The sequence below is a fragment of the Moschus berezovskii genome, chromosome 24 (assembly GCF_049115385.1).
Source record: "Moschus berezovskii isolate FMDL1 chromosome 24, NW_MosBer_1.0, whole genome shotgun sequence".
Lineage (NCBI taxonomy): Eukaryota > Metazoa > Chordata > Mammalia > Artiodactyla > Moschidae > Moschus > Moschus berezovskii.
In genome coordinates this window covers 7,868,072-7,886,004 of record NC_142483.1, presented here as the reverse complement: position 1 = coordinate 7,886,004, position 17,933 = coordinate 7,868,072, and the positions used below count along the sequence as shown (strand labels likewise).

The 17,933-nt window shown below is 56.7% G+C and overlaps 2 protein-coding genes across 5 annotated transcripts in view; one reads left to right on the top strand and one right to left on the bottom strand.

Moving 5' to 3' along the window:
• Positions 1–5,783, top strand: part of PRSS50 (serine protease 50) — a 29,376-nt gene extending 23,593 nt beyond the window's left edge. For 2 of the 3 annotated variants that reach the window (XM_088831748.1, XM_088831749.1), the window contains exons 2-6: positions 627–821; positions 2,136–2,298; positions 3,279–3,562; positions 4,782–4,948; positions 5,423–5,783. In XM_088831748.1, the coding sequence (XP_088687874.1) occupies positions 627–821; positions 2,136–2,298; positions 3,279–3,562; positions 4,782–4,948; positions 5,423–5,653 (1,040 nt within the window). In that variant the 3' untranslated portion in view covers positions 5,654–5,783. Of the gene's footprint in view, positions 1–338; positions 551–626; positions 822–2,135; positions 2,299–3,278; positions 3,563–4,781; positions 4,949–5,422 lie in introns of those variants that run through there. The other variant, XM_055413322.2, reaches the window with a different exon arrangement.
• Positions 5,784–8,127: 2,344 nt separating this feature from the next.
• TMIE (transmembrane inner ear) lies at positions 8,128–15,595 on the bottom strand. 2 transcript variants are annotated; one of them, XM_055413321.1, is made up of 4 exons: positions 15,500–15,595; positions 12,216–12,333; positions 8,531–8,680; positions 8,128–8,228 (listed from the first exon to the last, which is right to left on the bottom strand). In XM_055413321.1, exons 1-4 carry the CDS (start codon positions 15,593–15,595, stop codon positions 8,128–8,130), a joined length of 465 nt encoding a protein of 154 aa, XP_055269296.1. The 2 variants fall into 2 exon arrangements, with proteins under 2 accessions (XP_055269296.1, XP_088687914.1); XM_088831788.1 differs by lacking the exon at positions 15,500–15,595 and having other exon boundaries at positions 12,216–12,435.
• Positions 15,596–17,933: the final 2,338 nt, after the last annotated feature.

The window sequence follows — 17,933 nt, the reverse complement described above, 5'->3', positions numbered from 1 at the left end:
CCAGACTGGAGGGCAGATGGGACCGCTTGGAAATCCCGGATGCCAGCCCCAGGGGTTGGGCCTTCATCTCACGGGGTAGGGATGGAAGTGGGCTGCCAGAGAAGGAGGTGCAGAAACCGGCCGAGCTGAGGTTAAGGGACTCCAGGAAACTGCTTGGCCAGACCGCCTGGGAGCGACGTGTTCCCAGGAGGGCAGAGGCCTGGCCAGAAGCCAGGCAGTCCTGAGCCACCTACAGCAAGCCAGAGGGCGACTGGGACACCAGAAGCACCAGGGCAGAGGGCCACTGGGGGGCGCCCGCGAGGCCGCGGATGCCCGCACCCACCACACCACAGAAAGCCGTCACGGGCCGCCAATGGGGGGCGCCTTCGTGGGGCGGGTCCCGGGAGCGCAGTAGCGAGAAGAGCGCCGCGGCGCAGTGGCTGTTTCCCGCAGATGGAGTTTTGGTGTGAGCCGCCGGCAGGCAGGCGCGGCCCCCCACGCCCTGGGACATCCACCCTGGCCCTGGCCCTTGCCTCCGCCGGGCTCCTGCTGCTGCTGCTGCGGCCCCTGGGTGAGGCCCGCCCCCGCCCCTCCTCCCCCCGCCTCAGATCTGGCCTCCACTGCTGATTCTCTGCCTCCTTCCACAGGTTGCTTGGGCGCTGGCAACGCGCTGGGGGCACTGTCCACGGATGTCCCTGCCGACCTTGATGCCCCATGTGCCCCCACTGCCACCTGTCCCTCGGGCCGACGTCGCTTCCCCCGGCAGGTCACTGGTGGTAGCCAGCCGCCCAGTATCTTGCAGTACGCTACTTCTAAAGCCTCCGACAGCGAGTTCCTTCCCCGTGAGTACTGTGGCCTCCACGCGGGAGGAGGTGCCCAAGCAGCCTTGAGGACCTTAAGGGACAGAGGAAGAAGGGGCAGGGGGAGCGAGTGGAGACCTTCCTTTCGCTAGTGCTTACTGGCCACCTATTGGTGGGACCTCCTGTGCTGTTGAGGTAGGAGGCAAGGAAGGTCGGGGGAGCCTGGGGAGTGCTGTCCACCCTGCCTTCCCGAATGGCCGGTGGGGACAGCGTCTCTCCATCGGGCCCAGGCCCTGATCCAAGCTCCCAGCCAAGGCCTCTAGGGGTCTCCAGCACCGCTTTCAGGGAGCCTTCCCTTGTGTGTTTGAGGGTACATCCCTAAATGTTCTCTCTAGCAGTGCCTTCCAAGCCGGTGGAAGTAAGACCCACATAAGGAATACTTCTCATCCTGGAACTCATTGCTCAGAACTTAAGTGTCATAGGAAGTCTCACACCCAGGACTCCGCAGCACTCTGTGCTGCATGCTGCTGTTCCCTCTCTTGTGTTAGCCTTTACAGCTGCTGGTGATGGCCTTCTTACATTGATCTCACAATCTACTAGTCCATTTGGAACACCTAGGAGTGGGTCTGCTGTGGTGTTGGATACGTGCCTCTTCAGTTTAAAGAATTTTTCTGTAAAAGCTTTTCCAAAGTGGCTGCACCCGTTGACCTTCCCTCGAGCAGTGAGTGAGCAGTCTGGGGCTGTGATCCTCACCAACTCCTAGCATCAGGGACATTTAGTTTCGCCTGGCAGGTGGTGAGGAGCAGAAATTCACTGTGATTTAAGTCCACGCTCCCCTGAGGACTAATGGAGCTGAAGAGCTGCGTTCATTTGCTGTTGGGGTTTCATCCTCAGATGTGTGTGCGTTCATGCACAGTGCTCATTTTTCTCTTAGGTCATCTGCCTTTCTCTCACTGAATCATAGGAGGAGGGTCCTAGAGAAGGAGGGAAGGGTCTTCTTGGCTGAAGTAGGGGAACCAGATGGAAACACAGATGAATTTGTGAAGGGCCCAGCCTAGCCAGAGCTGAGGCCTGCTTGACCAGGACAAAGGACCCAGTGATGCCCAGACTGGTCAGCCCTGGGACCTGACGTGAGGGATGCCTGGGGGGTGCTGAGGCCCTTCTACGGCTGGAGACGCCAATCCTCATGTGAACAACACCATTATTTGATGACCAGGGAAGAAGGAGACTCGTTGGAAGGGTGCAGGCCAGCTGGAGTGGTGGGAGATCAGGCTGAGGAAGGGAGAGGGAGAGGTGCTGTGAGACGCAGCTGGAAAGACCCACTCCTTATCAAGCTTCTTTCACTTTCCTCCTCAGCCTGTGGCTTCTCCTATGAGCGGGACCCCACCCTCAGGGACCCGGAGTCCATGGCTCGGCGGTGGCCGTGGATGGTCAGTGTGCGGGCCAATGGCACACACATCTGTGCAGGAACCCTCATCGCCTCCGAGTGGGTGCTGACTGCAGCCCACTGCACGACCGAGTGAGTCGGGGCCTAGACAGATGGGCGGAAAGTCATGTGGAGCCGCCGGGGCCTCAGTCCTGCTGCCGGCTGGCCCATCAGTGGCAGAACCCCACAATCCCAGCCTCACTCCAGCTCCTAGCAGGGTGGCGCTGAGTCCTGTAGATTCCTTCCCAGGAGCTGGAGGCTTGCTCCCCTCATCTGATCCCCTAGTCCTGTGCAGTCATTCCACAGATAGGAATCAAAGACTTGCAAACCACTGTCTAGGCCTCCTTCCTCCTGTGCACAGAAAGAAGATTCTACTTCTTCTGTTCCATACCCTTTGTTTCACTTATTCTTTCCTTCATTCAATCAGTAGCCTTGACAGTCTTTGAAGCCAGGCCCTGGCTGGGCACTGGCAGCAGAAGAGGGCTGCAGCACTGCTTTCAGGTTGCTGGGGAAGACAGACAAGAATATAGATGCTCACAGTCTGGTCAGTGTGGGGACAGGAGAGCAGGCATGCCTGTGGACCATGCCTGGAACCAGGGGGCGACCGAGGGTCACATCTGGCCGTGAGAGCTGGCCAGAGGAGAAGTGATGTCCACGCCTAAGGGACACACTGAGAAAGAAAGCTAGAGGGAGGGTTGGATGATTGCACAAGATCACTGTCACTGCTGGGACCCAGCATGGGTTACTGGACAAAGTCTAGAGTTTGGAACCAGAGAAAACTGGGTCCACATCCCAGCTCTACCACTTGCTATCTGTGTATCCTTGAGTCGGTCGCTTGAGTCACAGTTTCCCTCTCCATAAACTGAAGGGTTGTTGTCAGGACTGACCACACAGTGTCTGTGTACGCAGGGCCCCATTCACATCTGCCCTGAGAAGTGGGCTCAGGGACTCGAAGCAGGTGGGTGACTTGCCTGGATTTGCTCAGAGAACAACAGTGTGGTGGAGTTTAGGGGGGTGCAGGCTGGTGTGGGGTTCCTGGGACTAATGGAGGACTCCCTTTGCCCTTCCCCTAGGAGTGACATTACCTATTCAGTACGGGTGGGGAGTCCGTGGATTGACCAGATAACGAAGACTACCATCGACATCCTGGCAGAAAAGGTCATCGTGCACAGCCGTTATCGAGCCAGTCGGTACTGGTCCTGGATTGGCCGGGCCAACGACATTGCCCTCCTCAACCTTGAGCGGCCACTCCAATACAGCAAGTATGTCTGGCCCATCTGCCTGCCTGGCTTGGACTATTCGGTGAAGGACTATTCCCTCTGCACTGTGACAGGCTGGGGACTCCCCAGGGTTGATGGTGAGTCGGAACCCTCCTACCCCCAGCAGGGTGGATGGTATGGGAGAGAACCTGGGTGCAGGCCAGGGTCTGCCATGGACAGGTATTTCTGAGATACCTTCCCCAGGGAGCCCACCACCCCACTCCTGTCAGACTCTTATCTCTTTTTCCCTTTGAGGGTTTCAGCAGTGAGTGTATCTAGGGGACCCAGATTGCCCTTGAAACCCTCAGGCCCAGGTCAGGGTATGTAAACAGGCCTTCCTTGAAGGCTTAGTGGGCACAGAGTAATATCTTGCTGTCTGCATACAGTCCCAGGGTATGCATGTTTTGAAGCAGAACAGGCCCGGTAAGAGGACAAAGGGTCTATGTCTGTAATAGGCTCCCCAGAAGATCCATGTGTCTGGTAAGGGCAGTCTGCACCCAGAAGCTGGGAGTCACTGAGAGTTCCCTCATGTCTCACCCCAAACCCCAGCAGTGGCCCTCAATCCCTTATCATCCCAGTTTAGGAGCCCAGCGAGCAGGAGTGTTGTCCCAGGGCCATCCAAGGGCCCATTTCCTTAGGAGGCCAGGAATGTCCGTCCTCTTCAGGGAACCCCTGTCCCTTTCCCACAAGAGAAGTGTTCTTCCCTGTGGTCTCACAGAGCCAGCATGCCTAAAAGCACCCAGCATCTCTAGCCCGGGTAGGGTGGCTTTTCTTCATACCTGCCATGACCTGTCTGGTGAATAGTTGGGAACGGTTGGAAGTCACCTGTCCCCCAGAAGCTCAGACTTAGGGACAGACACACATTTGTGAGAGTAGGGAGAGGAGTGAGGGGTGCCTGGGAACACAGAGGTGAGTCTGGGGAAGCTCAGGGGAGGAAGCGGCCTTTAGGGAAAGCTTGAAGAAAAGGCAGGATTTGGACCTCAGATAGATTTGGTAGGCTTTGAGGATAGACGGAATGGAAAAGCCAAGATGCCGAGATCACAATGGACTTGATGGGTTGGACTCTGCCAGACGTGAAATCAGGTCCAGTAAAGCCAGATCCTGGGTAAACTGCTCCAGGGTCTCTATATTGAGGGGCCTTTGGGAAGCGTCAGCTGGAGGGGTAGATGGGCTAATCCTGGAGATCTCCAGGGCGGCTGTGTGGCAAGGAGACGAGGCTAGAGGAGTGGCAAGGAACAAAAGGGGGATGGACATGAGGCGGGTGGCTGCGGGCAGGAGCTAAACAGCCAAGCCTGAATGGGGGCCCCTGTCCTACAGGTGAATGGCCCCAATTTCGAACCATCCAGGAGAAGGAAGTCACCATCCTGAACAGCACAGAGTGTGACAGCCTCTACCGCAGGTTCTCCAAAATCCCCTCTCTGATTCAGATCATCAACTCCCAGATGATTTGTGCAAAGGACGCCGACAGGGAAAAATTCTGCTACGTGAGCATCTCTCACCCTTGCTCATTCGCCTCCAAGGGCACCTGGCCAGAATTGGGGTCGGGGCACAGCAGAGGCAGGACGTGTGGGGAGGACAGGGGGCCAGGGATGAGCAGCGGTGAGTGGGGAGGAAGATGAAGGAGGGGAAGTTTGACAGGGAATGGAGATTGGGGGGAATGAGGTGAGAGTTGGGGAGAAAGAGATGTGGAGTGGGGAAGAAGGTTGGAGATGAGGGAGGAGGATGGGAAGGGTGGGAAGATGGAAGGTGGATATTAAAGAGATGGAGGATGGAGAGAGATGGAAGGTGGAGCCTTTTAAGGAAGGTCTCCTGGGTCAGGACTTCGAAGGTACCTCTCAGCTATGAGAAACTTGGAGACTGTGCAGGTTTGGTGAGGGCGCCATGCTTGTTCCTGAGTTGGATCAAGTCTCCTTTGGACCACATGTGGCCTCCCTTTTGTTCCCCACCCCTCCCCACAGGAGATAAGTGGTGAGCCCTTGGCTTGTCCTGTGCAGAACATATGGCACCTGGTGGGAGTGGTGAGCTGGGGCCCAGGCTGCAAGAAGAGCAAGGCTCCGCCTATCTACGTCCACGTCTCCTCCTACAAACAGTGGATCTGGGACCGCATCAGCGGGCAGACTCTGCCAGTCCCATCCCGGGCCCTGCTTCTGGCACTCCTGATGCTCCTCAGCCTCCTTGCTGCCCTCTGACACTCGTGCTGTCTCTGGGTGCGCCCTCCCTTGCCCAGGCCCCTCCTCACCCTCTTGTCTAGAATGCTGCAGGTGCAGTTCTCAGCCATCACAGGCAGGGCAGAGACTAGATGTTCAATTAAATGGTTCTCTTCCCCATGCCTCCTCCTTCCTGGGCCTGCTGCAGTGGGAGATGGGAGAACAGGGAAGGGGTGGGATGGGTGGCTCCAGGCAGTTGATACTGCAAAGTGCAGAACCCAGCCCCATCCAAAGCCTCAGGGTGGCCCCTGCAGAAGGGGGAGGGAGTGTGGGGATGATACTGGGGTCAGATGATTCAGGGCCTAGAATGCACTGCCCAGGCTGATGACGCAATGTGAGGCTGGGCCTAAGGGTGCAGCTCTGGGCCGCAGAGGTGAGTGTGTTCTCCTTGACTTCGGCCTATCTTCTGACCTGTGGCTGGAACATACTCTGTCATTGCCCTGAAGCACTGTAGTAAACTTTGACCTTCCAACCCTGTCCCCTGCCTGGACTTGGGGCAGATGCCCACTGGGATCAGACATTATCCCCACGATCAGCAGATATGCCTGTCCTTAAATGGCTAGTGGAGACCCAGGTCAGAGGTCAGGGAGGCAGCTGGTGGGGGAGATGTGGCCCGGGCCTGGACTTACCCCAGGCATTACCAGCTGCTTCTCTGACTTATAGTGGCCTCCGTTCCCCTGGGCCTTTGCTGCTCAGCCAACAGAAGGGCTCTGGCTTGTATCGGTAGAACAGTCTTTGCCAAAACTATGTATGAGAAGCCCACAGGCTGGACCCCTGAGCAGAGCCAGGGTTCCCACTTGGTGGTGCAGTGAGTACTCAGCTTCCACAGCAGGGCCTTTTGTAATCTCTGCCCCCCCCCCCCCGCCCCGCTGTGGCTCTAAGACCCCGTGCTCCTTCCCCCATGTCAGCCTGGTTCCCTGGCCTCGTGTAATAATGATTTAGGTCCAGGTTGGAATCCAGGCTTGACTCCTCTGCGTCTCAAGCACCCATCTGTTGACACCAGGAAGTGGAGCAGAGGCAAGCACAGAGCAGGCAGCTTCCTTCTTGGTCCTGATGCCCTGCCTCAGGGCTGAGCCCCACTGGCCACAGCTGACCCTCTACCTCTCTGCCCACCACCTCTTCCTCCAGCTCATCTGAACTGAGAATGGGAGAAAAGTCAGGAAAGGGAATGACAGCCTGGCCTTCACTGCCTATAACTGATCACTGCATCGCCCTCCACATAAATGCTCCAGGGACGGGGTACCTGAGCAGTCATCTCAGGTCAGTCGGGTATGAGAAGGCACTCAGCTTTATTTACAAATCTCTGCAGGCTGCAGAGGCAGCGTGAGCTTTGCCAGCAGCTCCCCCTGGCTTGGAAGCCTCTAGTATCTCCTAAATCTCCAGGCCCAGGTTTGAGTTCCTCAGGTGATGTTTGTTGCCATCTAGATACCCCTCTCTGCATGTCCCCTCTCCAGGGATCCAGTCCGCAGGTCAAGTCTGAGCCTTCACCTTCTCGTCAGCAGTGCTGTGTCAGGCACCGTGGTTGAGAGCAGAAGAGGAAGCTGTGCTGTTATATTCAGCAGGTGGAAGGCTGGCTTCATCCCTGTGGTGGTCTCCTGGGGCCCTACCACCACAGCTAAGCCTAGAAAGGGCCCCAGAACAGCCTCAAGTCCCCGCTGGCTTCTCAAATATTCCCTGGATTCCCAAGTTGGGTCCCAGGTGCCAGCTGTCTTCTCTTCTCTCCCTGGTCCACTGGCCTCCGTTGCACCCCTGGTGCCCCCAGTCCTGAGCCCTTGGGCCTCATGCTAGGCCCTCCAGCAGCCTCAGCTACATCATGTAAGTAAGACAAGTGCGTCCACTGCCTGGAGCTTGGTATCTGCTGGACTGGGTGTTCTGCCTCTGGTCCTTCTCTGCTCACTGCTCTGGGCCAGAACCCATGCCAGGCTTGGGGCAGCCCCTCACCAACAGGGCTGCTATCCAGCCAAGTCTGAGAGCTTCCAGCTGCCCCTGCTTCCTCCAGTGACCCTCTCCGTCCTTGTGGGCAGCCTGGTGTGGCCTCACGTTGGCCCATCCAGGCCAGGCATCCCCTTCCAAAAGAAAACCCACATCCCATCACCCCTTAGCCACAGCTGTTCCTGGCAGAAGAGGAGACAGAACCATGTCTGGGTGGGTAGAGGCCACTTTGGATCTACAGAGGGACAGGGTCTACAGACCACCTCTGCTGAGCAGCCATGTGGACGGGGTGAAAGGAGTTGGCGTCCAGGCCAGGGGGCGGCACACCTGGTACAGTTTTGTCCTTGCTCCTATAGGCTCCAGGACAGGGTCCTGGGTTCCTACCACTCCCTCTCCACAGGGAGAGGGTTCTCTGCAACCTCTAGGGTCTGTGTGTGAGCTTGGAGCCTAAGATGTCTGGACTCTGGCAGGACCATGAGCCCCAGGGCTGGCCAGCCCCAGCTGCCACCTCCAGAAAGCTCTCCTCATTTCTCTCCTTTCTTCTTCTTGGCCTCATTCTTCTCATCCTCCTCTACCTTGATGGCCACTGTATCCACACTGTCCTTCTTCTTCTTCTTCTTCTCCTCTGTGGCATAGAAGGAAAAGGGTTCAACAGGAGTGAAACAGCGTCCTAGGACCCACACCAGAGCCTCCCAGTCCAACCCTTCATTCCTTTTTCCTTCCAAACCACTCCTACCTGCAAAATAGCTTCTTGTTTTCCCTGCCTCACTCTGACCCATTTCTTTGCTCTGGTTTCCAGAAACAGGGATGAGTCCCTTCCCTGAACCAGTGGAGGGGAGGAACAGGGCATTCTTGGTGGAAGGATCAAGGAAATGGCCAGCTTGGCAGGGTTGGGGGTTGGCGGGACTGGGGGCCAGGGCTGCTCACCTCCAGGGATTTCCGTGAGCTCGTTGAGGGGCGGCACAGTCTCCAGTTTGTCTGTGTACATCTTGGCTGCCTTTCGCTGCAGATACCGGGCTTCAATCTCCTTCCGGGTCCGTGGCACGCGACAGTTGAAGACACAGCAAAGAGTGATAACTACAGGGAGGACAGAGCAGGCTTGGCGAAGGCCAGAGCTCAGACACCCCAGGAATGGCACCCAAATTCCAGGCCTGTTTCCATCTGTCTATATGTGTCTCGCCCAAGAGTCTCTTTCAGGAGCTTCCACATTTTGACAAAATCCCTGTGGGCTCTGAGATTTTCAAAATATCTTTCCTGAGCAGGGTTGGCTTTAGGTAGTAGGCCTGTTCTCAGAAAAGCCTTGTGCTTGGTGTAATATGCTGCTGTCACTTTCTTGAAATTCTTCATAATCTTTGGGCAGGGATCTCATATTTTCATTTTTCACTGGTCCCATATATTATGTCAGTGGTCCTGACTTGGTGGGGGCGGGGGGGTCTCTCTGACTAGACTGAGAGGTCCTGGAGTGGAGGTAGTGGGCTACACCATGACTCAAGCTACAGCCTCCTGGAGGATGTCTTATGCTTGCAACCCAGGCTTCTGGGCTCCTGGTTCATCCTAGGTTTCCCTCCCCAGGCTCTTGAGAGGACCTCAGACCCCAGAGGACAGGTTGCATCCTCCTCAACCTCCCTAAGGACAAGCCGGGGCTGCTCCTGGCTGTGAGAACCTGCAGGAGGATGCGGACTGTGCCCTGGGGCGTTCACCTCAGGCAGAGTTATTCCAGGAGTGGTTTTCTGGCTCAGGGCGGCTGTGCCCATGCAGGCTGGGCCAAGGCACGGAGCTGGCCTGTCCAGGGATGGGCAGGGCAGGGCTGTCAGCACCCGGCTGGACTGAGTTTATTTTTCTAAGGCCCCCAGTCTGACCACCTTGGCCCCAGCCTCAGGGGGAGGGGACGAAGCTGCTTCCTGTTATAATTCAGATGACCAGACATAACTTCCTGGCAGATTCCTAGAGGCAGGAGGGCCAGGCAGGACAAGCCAGGCCTCTTTTTGGGAAAGATAGATCAGACCTATGTGGCCTGGGCAGGAGCACCCTTTGGGGTCATCTTGTGCAACCTCGTCAACCAGTATTGTGGCCCCATTGAGTCTTCCCCAGACTCACAGAATGAAAGGAAAAATGAATGAGATGGTTTCAAAGCTTTTGCGACTCAGGACAGGACCCCTGAATGAATGGACAGGGTGTCAATAGCATCCAGGAACACATGGTGGGGGACAGTCGTGTGAGGGCCCTAATAGTAGGTCTGACTGTGCACTGCTGCCCAGGGATGGACCTGGGAAGACAGAAGGCCTTTCTTACCCAAAAAGCTGGGCTCTGGTCGCCTCCAGACCCCTGTGTGTCAGAGGTCCAGGGTTGGTCCCCACCCCTCACTGGCTTGAATCACCTCTTCCAGTTACCCCATCAGGTACCTTCTCAGGACCATGCCCGGGCTCTCAGCAAAGGCTGGTCCCAGTCCCTGGGAGGCCTGGACTTTAAAGGGCGCTCAGCCACAGCTATTGGCAGTCAGAGCAGGATGGAGGCACTGCCCCTCACTCTGGACCTGTCCCACCCAGCCTGGCCTGCTTACTTCTCTTCAGAGGAGTGAAAAAAAAGTTTCTTGGATGGAGTTCCAAGCCTAGGAAGAGGCTAAGGATAGGAGTCCCCAGGCTGGAGGGGAACCAAAGAGGCACCCCATCCAACTCCATCCTCTCCACAAGGTTCTGGGGATGATGCTCCACCAACAGCTGTACCACCAAGGCCCAAGCTTACAGAAGTGAGAAAAATGTTTCCTCCCTAGGAGCCAGGGTCCCCAGCTCCCTAGCGCCCTGCATAGAAGGTAACAAGTGCTGACCTGTTGCTCAGAGGCCTTTGGGACTATCCCTTACCTTTTTCCAGGAAATAGGGTTAGGAATAGAAGTCATTCTGTGTAGTTGAGGTCCAAGTGCCTCTTTGGGCCTGACACTGCATCTCTCCTATGTGACTCTAGGCACTTCCACCATCTTGGGCCAAGCAGAGCCTGGGAGAAACCATTGTGTGTCTTGAGGCCCCATGGTGCCCTCAGCCCTGCTCCTCGGGGTGCCCCGGAGCTGCTCTTTGGACTGCTCCTGTGGCCCCTGCAGGCAGATACCTTCCCCTAAACCTGCTTCTTGGTACTGGGGGTTGCTCCACTCTCTGAACACCTGGCTGGGGCTGCAGCCACCCCTGTCTGTCCACGGGGCCTCCACTCAGAAGCCTGACTGATGCCGGCCTTGGCTAGGGACAGAAGGCAGCCTCCTGCTCATCTCCCCCTCCCACTCTGTGAAAGTTGCTCAGGCGTGTCTGACTCTCTGCGACCCCATGGACTGTGGCCCGCCAGGCTCCTCTGTCCATGGGCTTCTCCAGGCCAGAATCCTGGAGTGGGTAGCTGTTCCCTTCTCCAGGGGATCTTCCCAACCCAGGGATCAAACCCAGGTCTCCCCCATTGCAGGCAGATTCTGTACCGTCTGAGCCACCAGGGAAGCGCTCCCACTCTAGCTGTGAAGAGAGTCGGGGTGGGGGTGGGGTGGAAGGGCACTTCTGGTGCCAGGAGAAGCACATGTAAAATCGATGTCCTTGTAGCCCCTGGAGCCCCTACATCTGGGTGGGCCCTTGTGGTCAGCCCTGCCCCCTAAGGGACTTCATCCCAGGATAGCTCCTCCTAGAACTTAAATGCCCCTGTAGCGCCTGAGCCAGGGTGAACTCAGTAAACGTCTTAGAGGGTTATCTGAGACCTGTGTGGAGTCTGTTTTCTCCCACGTCCGCCCCCACTGTACCTCTCTCCAGAATGTCTTGCTAGCTGCCTGACACAAACCGCCATCCATCCTGCCCATCGGCAGCTTAGAGGACCCCTCCTCAACGAAGCCTTTGCGGGGGGAGTGTGTTCTTTCCCTTTACTGTCTGCGCCCCCCTCCTCCCTTTAGCCCGTGGGAATCTCTTTGTGCCCTGGTGGCCCCTCCCATCCAGTCGGCATTTCTCAGCCCCCTTTTTCTCAACTCCAGACCCCAAATCTGGAAGGACAACTGAACGGAGCATCCAAAACTGGCTTCCGTTGCAACTTCACGTCAAGCAACTCCCAGATCCAAGAGAGGAAGGAGGGGGGGTCTCCTGTTTTTAACTGAGGTGGGTGTGAGTCATTCCAAGGAAATAGTATTTGACAATGCTGGGTTTACAGCCTGGGAGCCACATCTGCTGGGTGTCTGGGGAGCCCTGGTGTTGAGCTGCAGCCAAGGGTGGCCTTGTTGGGGCCCCTGGGTGTGGGTGTTTTAAGCTGGCCAAGCTGCAGGAAAAGCATGAGGAGGCCAGCGATAGGGAAAAATGACACGTCTTCGTCCTGGTTCAGTGGAGTCCCCTGTAATTACCATAATTGCCATGTGGCTGCATCCCCCGTCGGGCAGAATACTTCAGGTCACCACCAGCCTGTCAGCCCTCCACAGGGACTTTGTGTGGATTAGGAGGTGCCAGAAGCCACAGAGGGCCTCCTGTGGGCACCGGGCCTGCTTGCACTGCCCGGAATTGCTGCTCTGAGCCCCTGGGGGGTGGTGCTGGGCGGTGATGGGGTGCTGTGCTCCCACTGTGGTGTGGCAGCCACAGGGGTTAGTAGAGGGGGGCAGCCGCTACTTACTGATGGACAACACGAAAAGCGAGAAGATGCCCACCACGTGCCACAGACGCATGTCCCAGAACACCACCGTCTCCTTGGTCAGCGGGGGCGGCTTAGGCTTGGGCGGGGCTGTGCTGGGCTGTGGGTCAGGAGAGAGCAGAGTGAGCCAGGCAGAAGCCAGGGGCTGGGACTGGGCTGAGAGAGGCCCAGGTCTCAGCGAGGACTCACTAAGTCCGAGCATTTCAGAATCTCCCAGGATCAAGGGTCTTAGACATTCATAACCAATGCCTTAGACCTTGGGAAGTTCCAGCTTTAGAGCAAGAGAAGAGGGCAGAATCCAGAACCACGGAGCTGGGAACTTGGGAGTGCAAGGGTGGTTAATGCTTGGGGAAACCGAACCCAAAGGGCAAATGTGGATGATTTGTTTCAGTCAGGTTCAAGGCCCTTTCTCTCCTCCTGCTCCAGGCTTGGGCCCCACACAGGCAGATGGGGTCTCAGGACCAAGGCTAGAGACAAGGCGAGTCCTGTACTGCCCCGTGGTATTTTTTTCTCATGTCCCCCCAGTGTGGGATAGGGTGTGGAACTGCAGTCAGGGCTTCATGACTCTCTTACTTGACCAGGATCCCCACCAGGTGGCCTCAGCAGTTGCCTGTCCTACCTGAGTCACCTCCTCTGACCAGAAAGCTAGGCCAGAATCCTCACCAAAAAAAGGGACTAGATAATTTGTCTGAAATGCAGTAGCGACACCTGGAGGCCAAAAGTTGTAAGCACGGCTGAAGCGATCATGAGCACAGCGCGCCACTTCCCACCTTCCCAGTGCCACACCTCCCTGTCCTGGGATTCTGAGGAAGGAGATAGGGTCATATCCCTCTCAGCCCCCCAGGTCAGGGACACGGCCCTGCTCTGGAGGGTAGCAGCGAGACCTGTTCCTAACCTGTGGGGCTGAGAGGGATATGACCCTATCTCTGTCTCTGAGCTTGGCTGAGGGGTATAGAGGGCTACTTGGAGGGAGAGGAGACCCCCCTGGGGCATCAGTGCAATGCCTTGCCCCTCGATTAACCAAATAAGGACAGACAAGAGGAGTCTCTTCCAGCACTCTGGAAAGGAAAGGCAACCCATAGCTCAACCGTCTGTCCAGTCTTGCCCCTGGTCCGTAAGCCTGGATGGAGCACCGACCAAAGGCCAGGTACTTCTTCACCTTATAGACGCCACCCCTCAGCCTGTGCTGGGGACACCTGGAGAGGACCAGCAGCCTGTCCCAGGTAACCAAGAAGGTCTGTGTGCCCAGGGCTGGTCCATGATCCCCGGGTCTCTTCTCTTAACCAAGGTGAACTGGGGTAGGAGCCTTCTTTTCTTTAGTCCTCAGTTTCTCCATCTGTAACTTGAGTGGAATGGTTCCAGGGGTCTCTGAGAGGCTTCCTACACAACCTGAGTGGTAAAATGGCAAAGTAGACACCCTTCCTCAGCATCATCCCAGGGGCCTGGACCCATCTGTGGGGTCAGACCTGTGTATGTGGGGTCTGGCACGTGTATGGGGTTGGGGCTGGGCACATGCGGCTGGAGCACATGTGCATGTGGTCGGGCACACATCTGGACAGTCAGGGCCGAGGTCTGGGCAGTGGCAGGGTTCCACGGTTCTGAGGTTCAGCTGGTTCTAAGACTGGGAGATTCTGGGGGCCATGGTAAAGATCTCAGACTCAGAGCTTGGGCAGCCAGGAGCTCACTTCTGACACATTCTTGTTCCAGCTTTGCTCAAGATACCCTGATAGGGTCTTGGGTAGAGGGAAACAGGTAATAGTTGGGCATCTGTTTGTGGTGGACACCGCTGGGAGTCTGAACTCTGAAGCTTGGGGGCCTGGCCTCCATCAGAATTTCACAGGCTGATTGGAGGGTGATACCTGTGGGTAGGGTGGGTGGTACTATGGACCCCAGCCCCGCTCATCTTTCTGGTACTTCCTTGGATCGCCTGGGCTCAGGCAGGCCCTTGTTTAGGCTCTAGGCGGTTGGTAGGCAGAGGGACTCAAAATGCAATTTTCCTTGTTGAACTAGGAGAAGACGTTTTCCTGGGGACTGAGGGAAGAGTCCTTGACTCAGACCTGAGTCGACCCCCTCTGTCGGGCTTCTCCTACACCCAGACCAGCTCAGTTTCTGCACCTGAGGCCTCAGGACAGCTGGTGGGGGCCTAAGTGCACTCCATGAGGCTCAAGCCAGCCTGACTCCCCTTACAGAGACACCAGAGCTGACATCTGACTCCAGCCCAGCCTTCTGATCACACCCCCTGATCTGCAGCAGGCACAGACTAGCATGGGGGTGCAGGGCTCTGTCCCCATGTACCTCAGACCCACCAGTTCAGGGGTGCATCCCCTCAGACCCCAAAGATAAGGCCCTGTCCTTCCTCTCCCATCTTGTTGCCCAGCACCTGCCTCTTGAGGATTCTCCGCGGTGCTTGACTATCTCGTGCACTTCTGCTCTCTCCACTCTGCCCCTGCCTACACAGGCTCCTACCCCACTCTTCCCTGGCCCTACCTCTGGCCTTCTCCCTCTGGCTTGCTGCTCTAGAATCCTGGGTCTGGTCAGCCTCATCAGCTCCCCTTCCTGGCTCAGCAGGAATGGGGTACAGAGAGGCCAGCCAAGGGGGCTGCAGATGGCCGCCACCCTTACCTTTCTGGCCAGCCCCTCAGCCATCCTTTTCACCTCATCCTGGACCATCTCAGAAGCTCCTTCCAGTTCTCCTGAGTATGGGCCCTCTTCTAATTTATTCTCCTTCCAGTCCAGGACTCATCCTGATTCTCCTCTGCTCAGACACCTTTGCTAGCTCCCAGTTATCGCCAGGACCAAGTAAGACCCTGAGTCCCTGGGCCCTGCCCTGCCTGCCCCTCCCTGCAGTGTGGAGTCAAACTCAACACACGGCTGCTCTGCGAAGGCTCTTTTCGTCCCCCTGCCTCCACCCCCCATCTGCCCACCGCTGGACACCAAAGAGTACGGTACAGGGGCTGAGTGTCCCCCATCAGACACTCGCTGATGCCAGGCTGTCTCCAATCAGACTGGGAAGCCCTAAGGTCAGGGTGAGTCTCCCCCGACAGAATAACGTTCCTGAGATCCGGGGCTGTGCCCGCCCATCAGAGCAAGGACTCTAAGACTGGGGCTGAGTCTCCCTGCATCCTGGAAGCGCTTGGGATAGACTGTATCTCCCCATTAAGTCAGGTCTCCCAGGGCAAAAGAAAGGGAAAAACCAGCTTCCCGTCAGAAAGGCACCGCCTGGCAGTGACAGCCACCCCGAACCCCTCCGCCCCGGCCCACCTCACCTCCACCAGCTGCCCGGCGACCCCTGCGAGGCAACCCCCTAGGGCGGCGCCGCCCAGCGCCCAGAGGAGCCCCGCGCCTCGCCGCGGCCCCGCCATCTTCGCGCGCCGCGCTGCTGCGCCGCAGGTCGCAGGTCCGGGGAGCCGAGGGACGCCGGCCGGGCCGCCCTGGCCGGGTGACTGCCCCTTGGGCAGCCGGCGCTCGGCGCTGGCGATCTGGTCGCAGGCAGGCTGCGAGTGAGCATCATTTATTCATCGTTGGTGTCGGGTTCCTGGGCTGCCCGCCCCTGCATCACTCCGGGTGGAGGGCCCGCCCCCCTCCGGAGATCACACTCCAGACTCCCCATTTCCCGAATCCGACCAAGACCGACAAGGGGCGGGAGTGGGTGGGAGGGGGGACAAGTTGGGGTCAGGTCCTTGGACAACAGGTTCCCCCTTGCCTTCCCCACTCCGGCCTCAGTTTATTCATTTGGGACAAAGGGAGGGGCTGGAATCTGCTGATCTAGGAGGCCCTTCCCCTTCTGACGTTCTGAATTTGAAAAACCTTACTGGACCCAGGTGGGGTGGGGGGTGGATGGCTTGGCAGGCAGGTTGCTATGGTGACAGGCGCTCAGGGATGTCCTGGGCTTTCTGGGCTGGCTTCCTGCCCAGAGGCAGCTCTGGTCACCCTGGACACCAGAGCAAGGGGGAGGGGGAGGAGGAACGGGGGATTATATGGTCAGAGCAGCCAGCTGCGGGTGTGATAGAAGGTTCCCGAAGGAGCCAGCATCTGTGGCCCCACAGGACAGGGTGGGCTCCCCCTGAAAGGGCTGGAAGACCATGTTCTGTTTCTGATTGATCCTCAGCGTCTGCCCCAGCCTGAGCTCTGACTGTCACTCCAGTCTGAGCCATGACCCTGACCTCACACTAAACCTGGCCCACACTGCACTCTGGTCCTGACCTCAGAGTGAGCCTTGACAACCCAGGGATTCAAGGAGGATTAGAGGAGCTGTGGAGACCTGGGGAGGACTTTGGAAGAGAAGTGGGGAGGCCTGCTACAGGGAGATTCCTCTGGTCCATCCTCCTCCTTCTCTCTTTCCTTCTTTTGTGTTACTATTAATCTCCCTGCTGAGCGCTAGAGAAGGAGCCAGGTGTTAGACCCCTGCATTCTTCACCCCCAAGGACACCATTGGAGACCTGTGCAGGCTGCGGTGCTTTGGGCCTTGGGCCTGCTGTTAGAACTGGGAACCCTGTAGATCCAGAGCCTTTTATGGCTCCTGCCTGGTGGTGCCATGTAGATAGGCAAGGACCAAGGCAGGCTGCAGCAGAGAGGAGAGGGCCAGCTGTAGATACCTACAGGCATCAGGGCTGGGACATGCAGGGCAGGCAGGAAAGCGGGAAAGCCAGCAGTGAACCATGATGGCTGTCCAAAGGGGTCCATTGAGAAGACCCTTGACAGTGGCTGGCAAAGTCTGGGGACTGAGTAGGCTGGGTCACCTCATCCTCCCCGGGTTTTGCCCTGATCAAGCAAACAGGAATTTCACTGAGGCCCAAAGCACTTACTGTAGCTCTCTGCCCACCATTTTGACCAGCTAGGGAGGTTACCCTTGGGACATGAGGTCAGAGAAGCCTTGGTTGGATTGGACTGAGGTCCGTGAGCCTAACAGTGGCCTTGGGTAAACCATTACTCCGCTCTGCTTCGATGTCCTCATCTAAGGAATGGAGAGGGCAAAACTCTCATCACAGGGCTGATGGAAGGATTATATGATCTAACAATTGTGGGAGTGATGAGTACAATCTGGCTTGCCTTGATGGGATGGCTCAGCCCAGGAGGGAAGGGTTTCATTGCTTCTTTCCATCCAAAAAGTAGGGAAAGCCCAATGCAGAAATCTGAAAGGGAATACAGTCATGTGTGTCCCTGACATGGCCACTGATCCAAGTGGGCTCTACCTCTCCTCAGGCTGTTGGACACAGCTGAAATCTCACTGTATGCCATTTATCAATATACCTTTTTCCCAGAGGTTGTTCCCAGTACAACATCCTAGATCCCCACTTTCCCTAAACACAGTGTCAGTACTGTCATGCAGGCTTTGGAGTCAAACGGACTTAAAATAACAATGTGGACCCAAAGGTTTAGTATGGTTTTAAGCTTTAATAACCTCAGAATTATAAAGCTATAAACTTACAAGAGACCCCATTTGAAAGTTTATTTAAAGTTCCTTTTATGCCTCTGAAGATGACAAAACTTGACCAAAAATTAGTTATCCAAAGTTCACAATGAAATCAGCTTAAAGAAGATATAAGTGATGAAATTTCCAAATTGTTTAAGTTTGAACTTTATATTTTATACCTTCTGAAGTTATTAAAGCTTAAAATGAAGACTTCAGGGTCATGTTCCTATTGATAGCTGCGAGCCTTTGGTGGGTGCGTGACTCTCTCCAAGCTTCAATCCTTCATC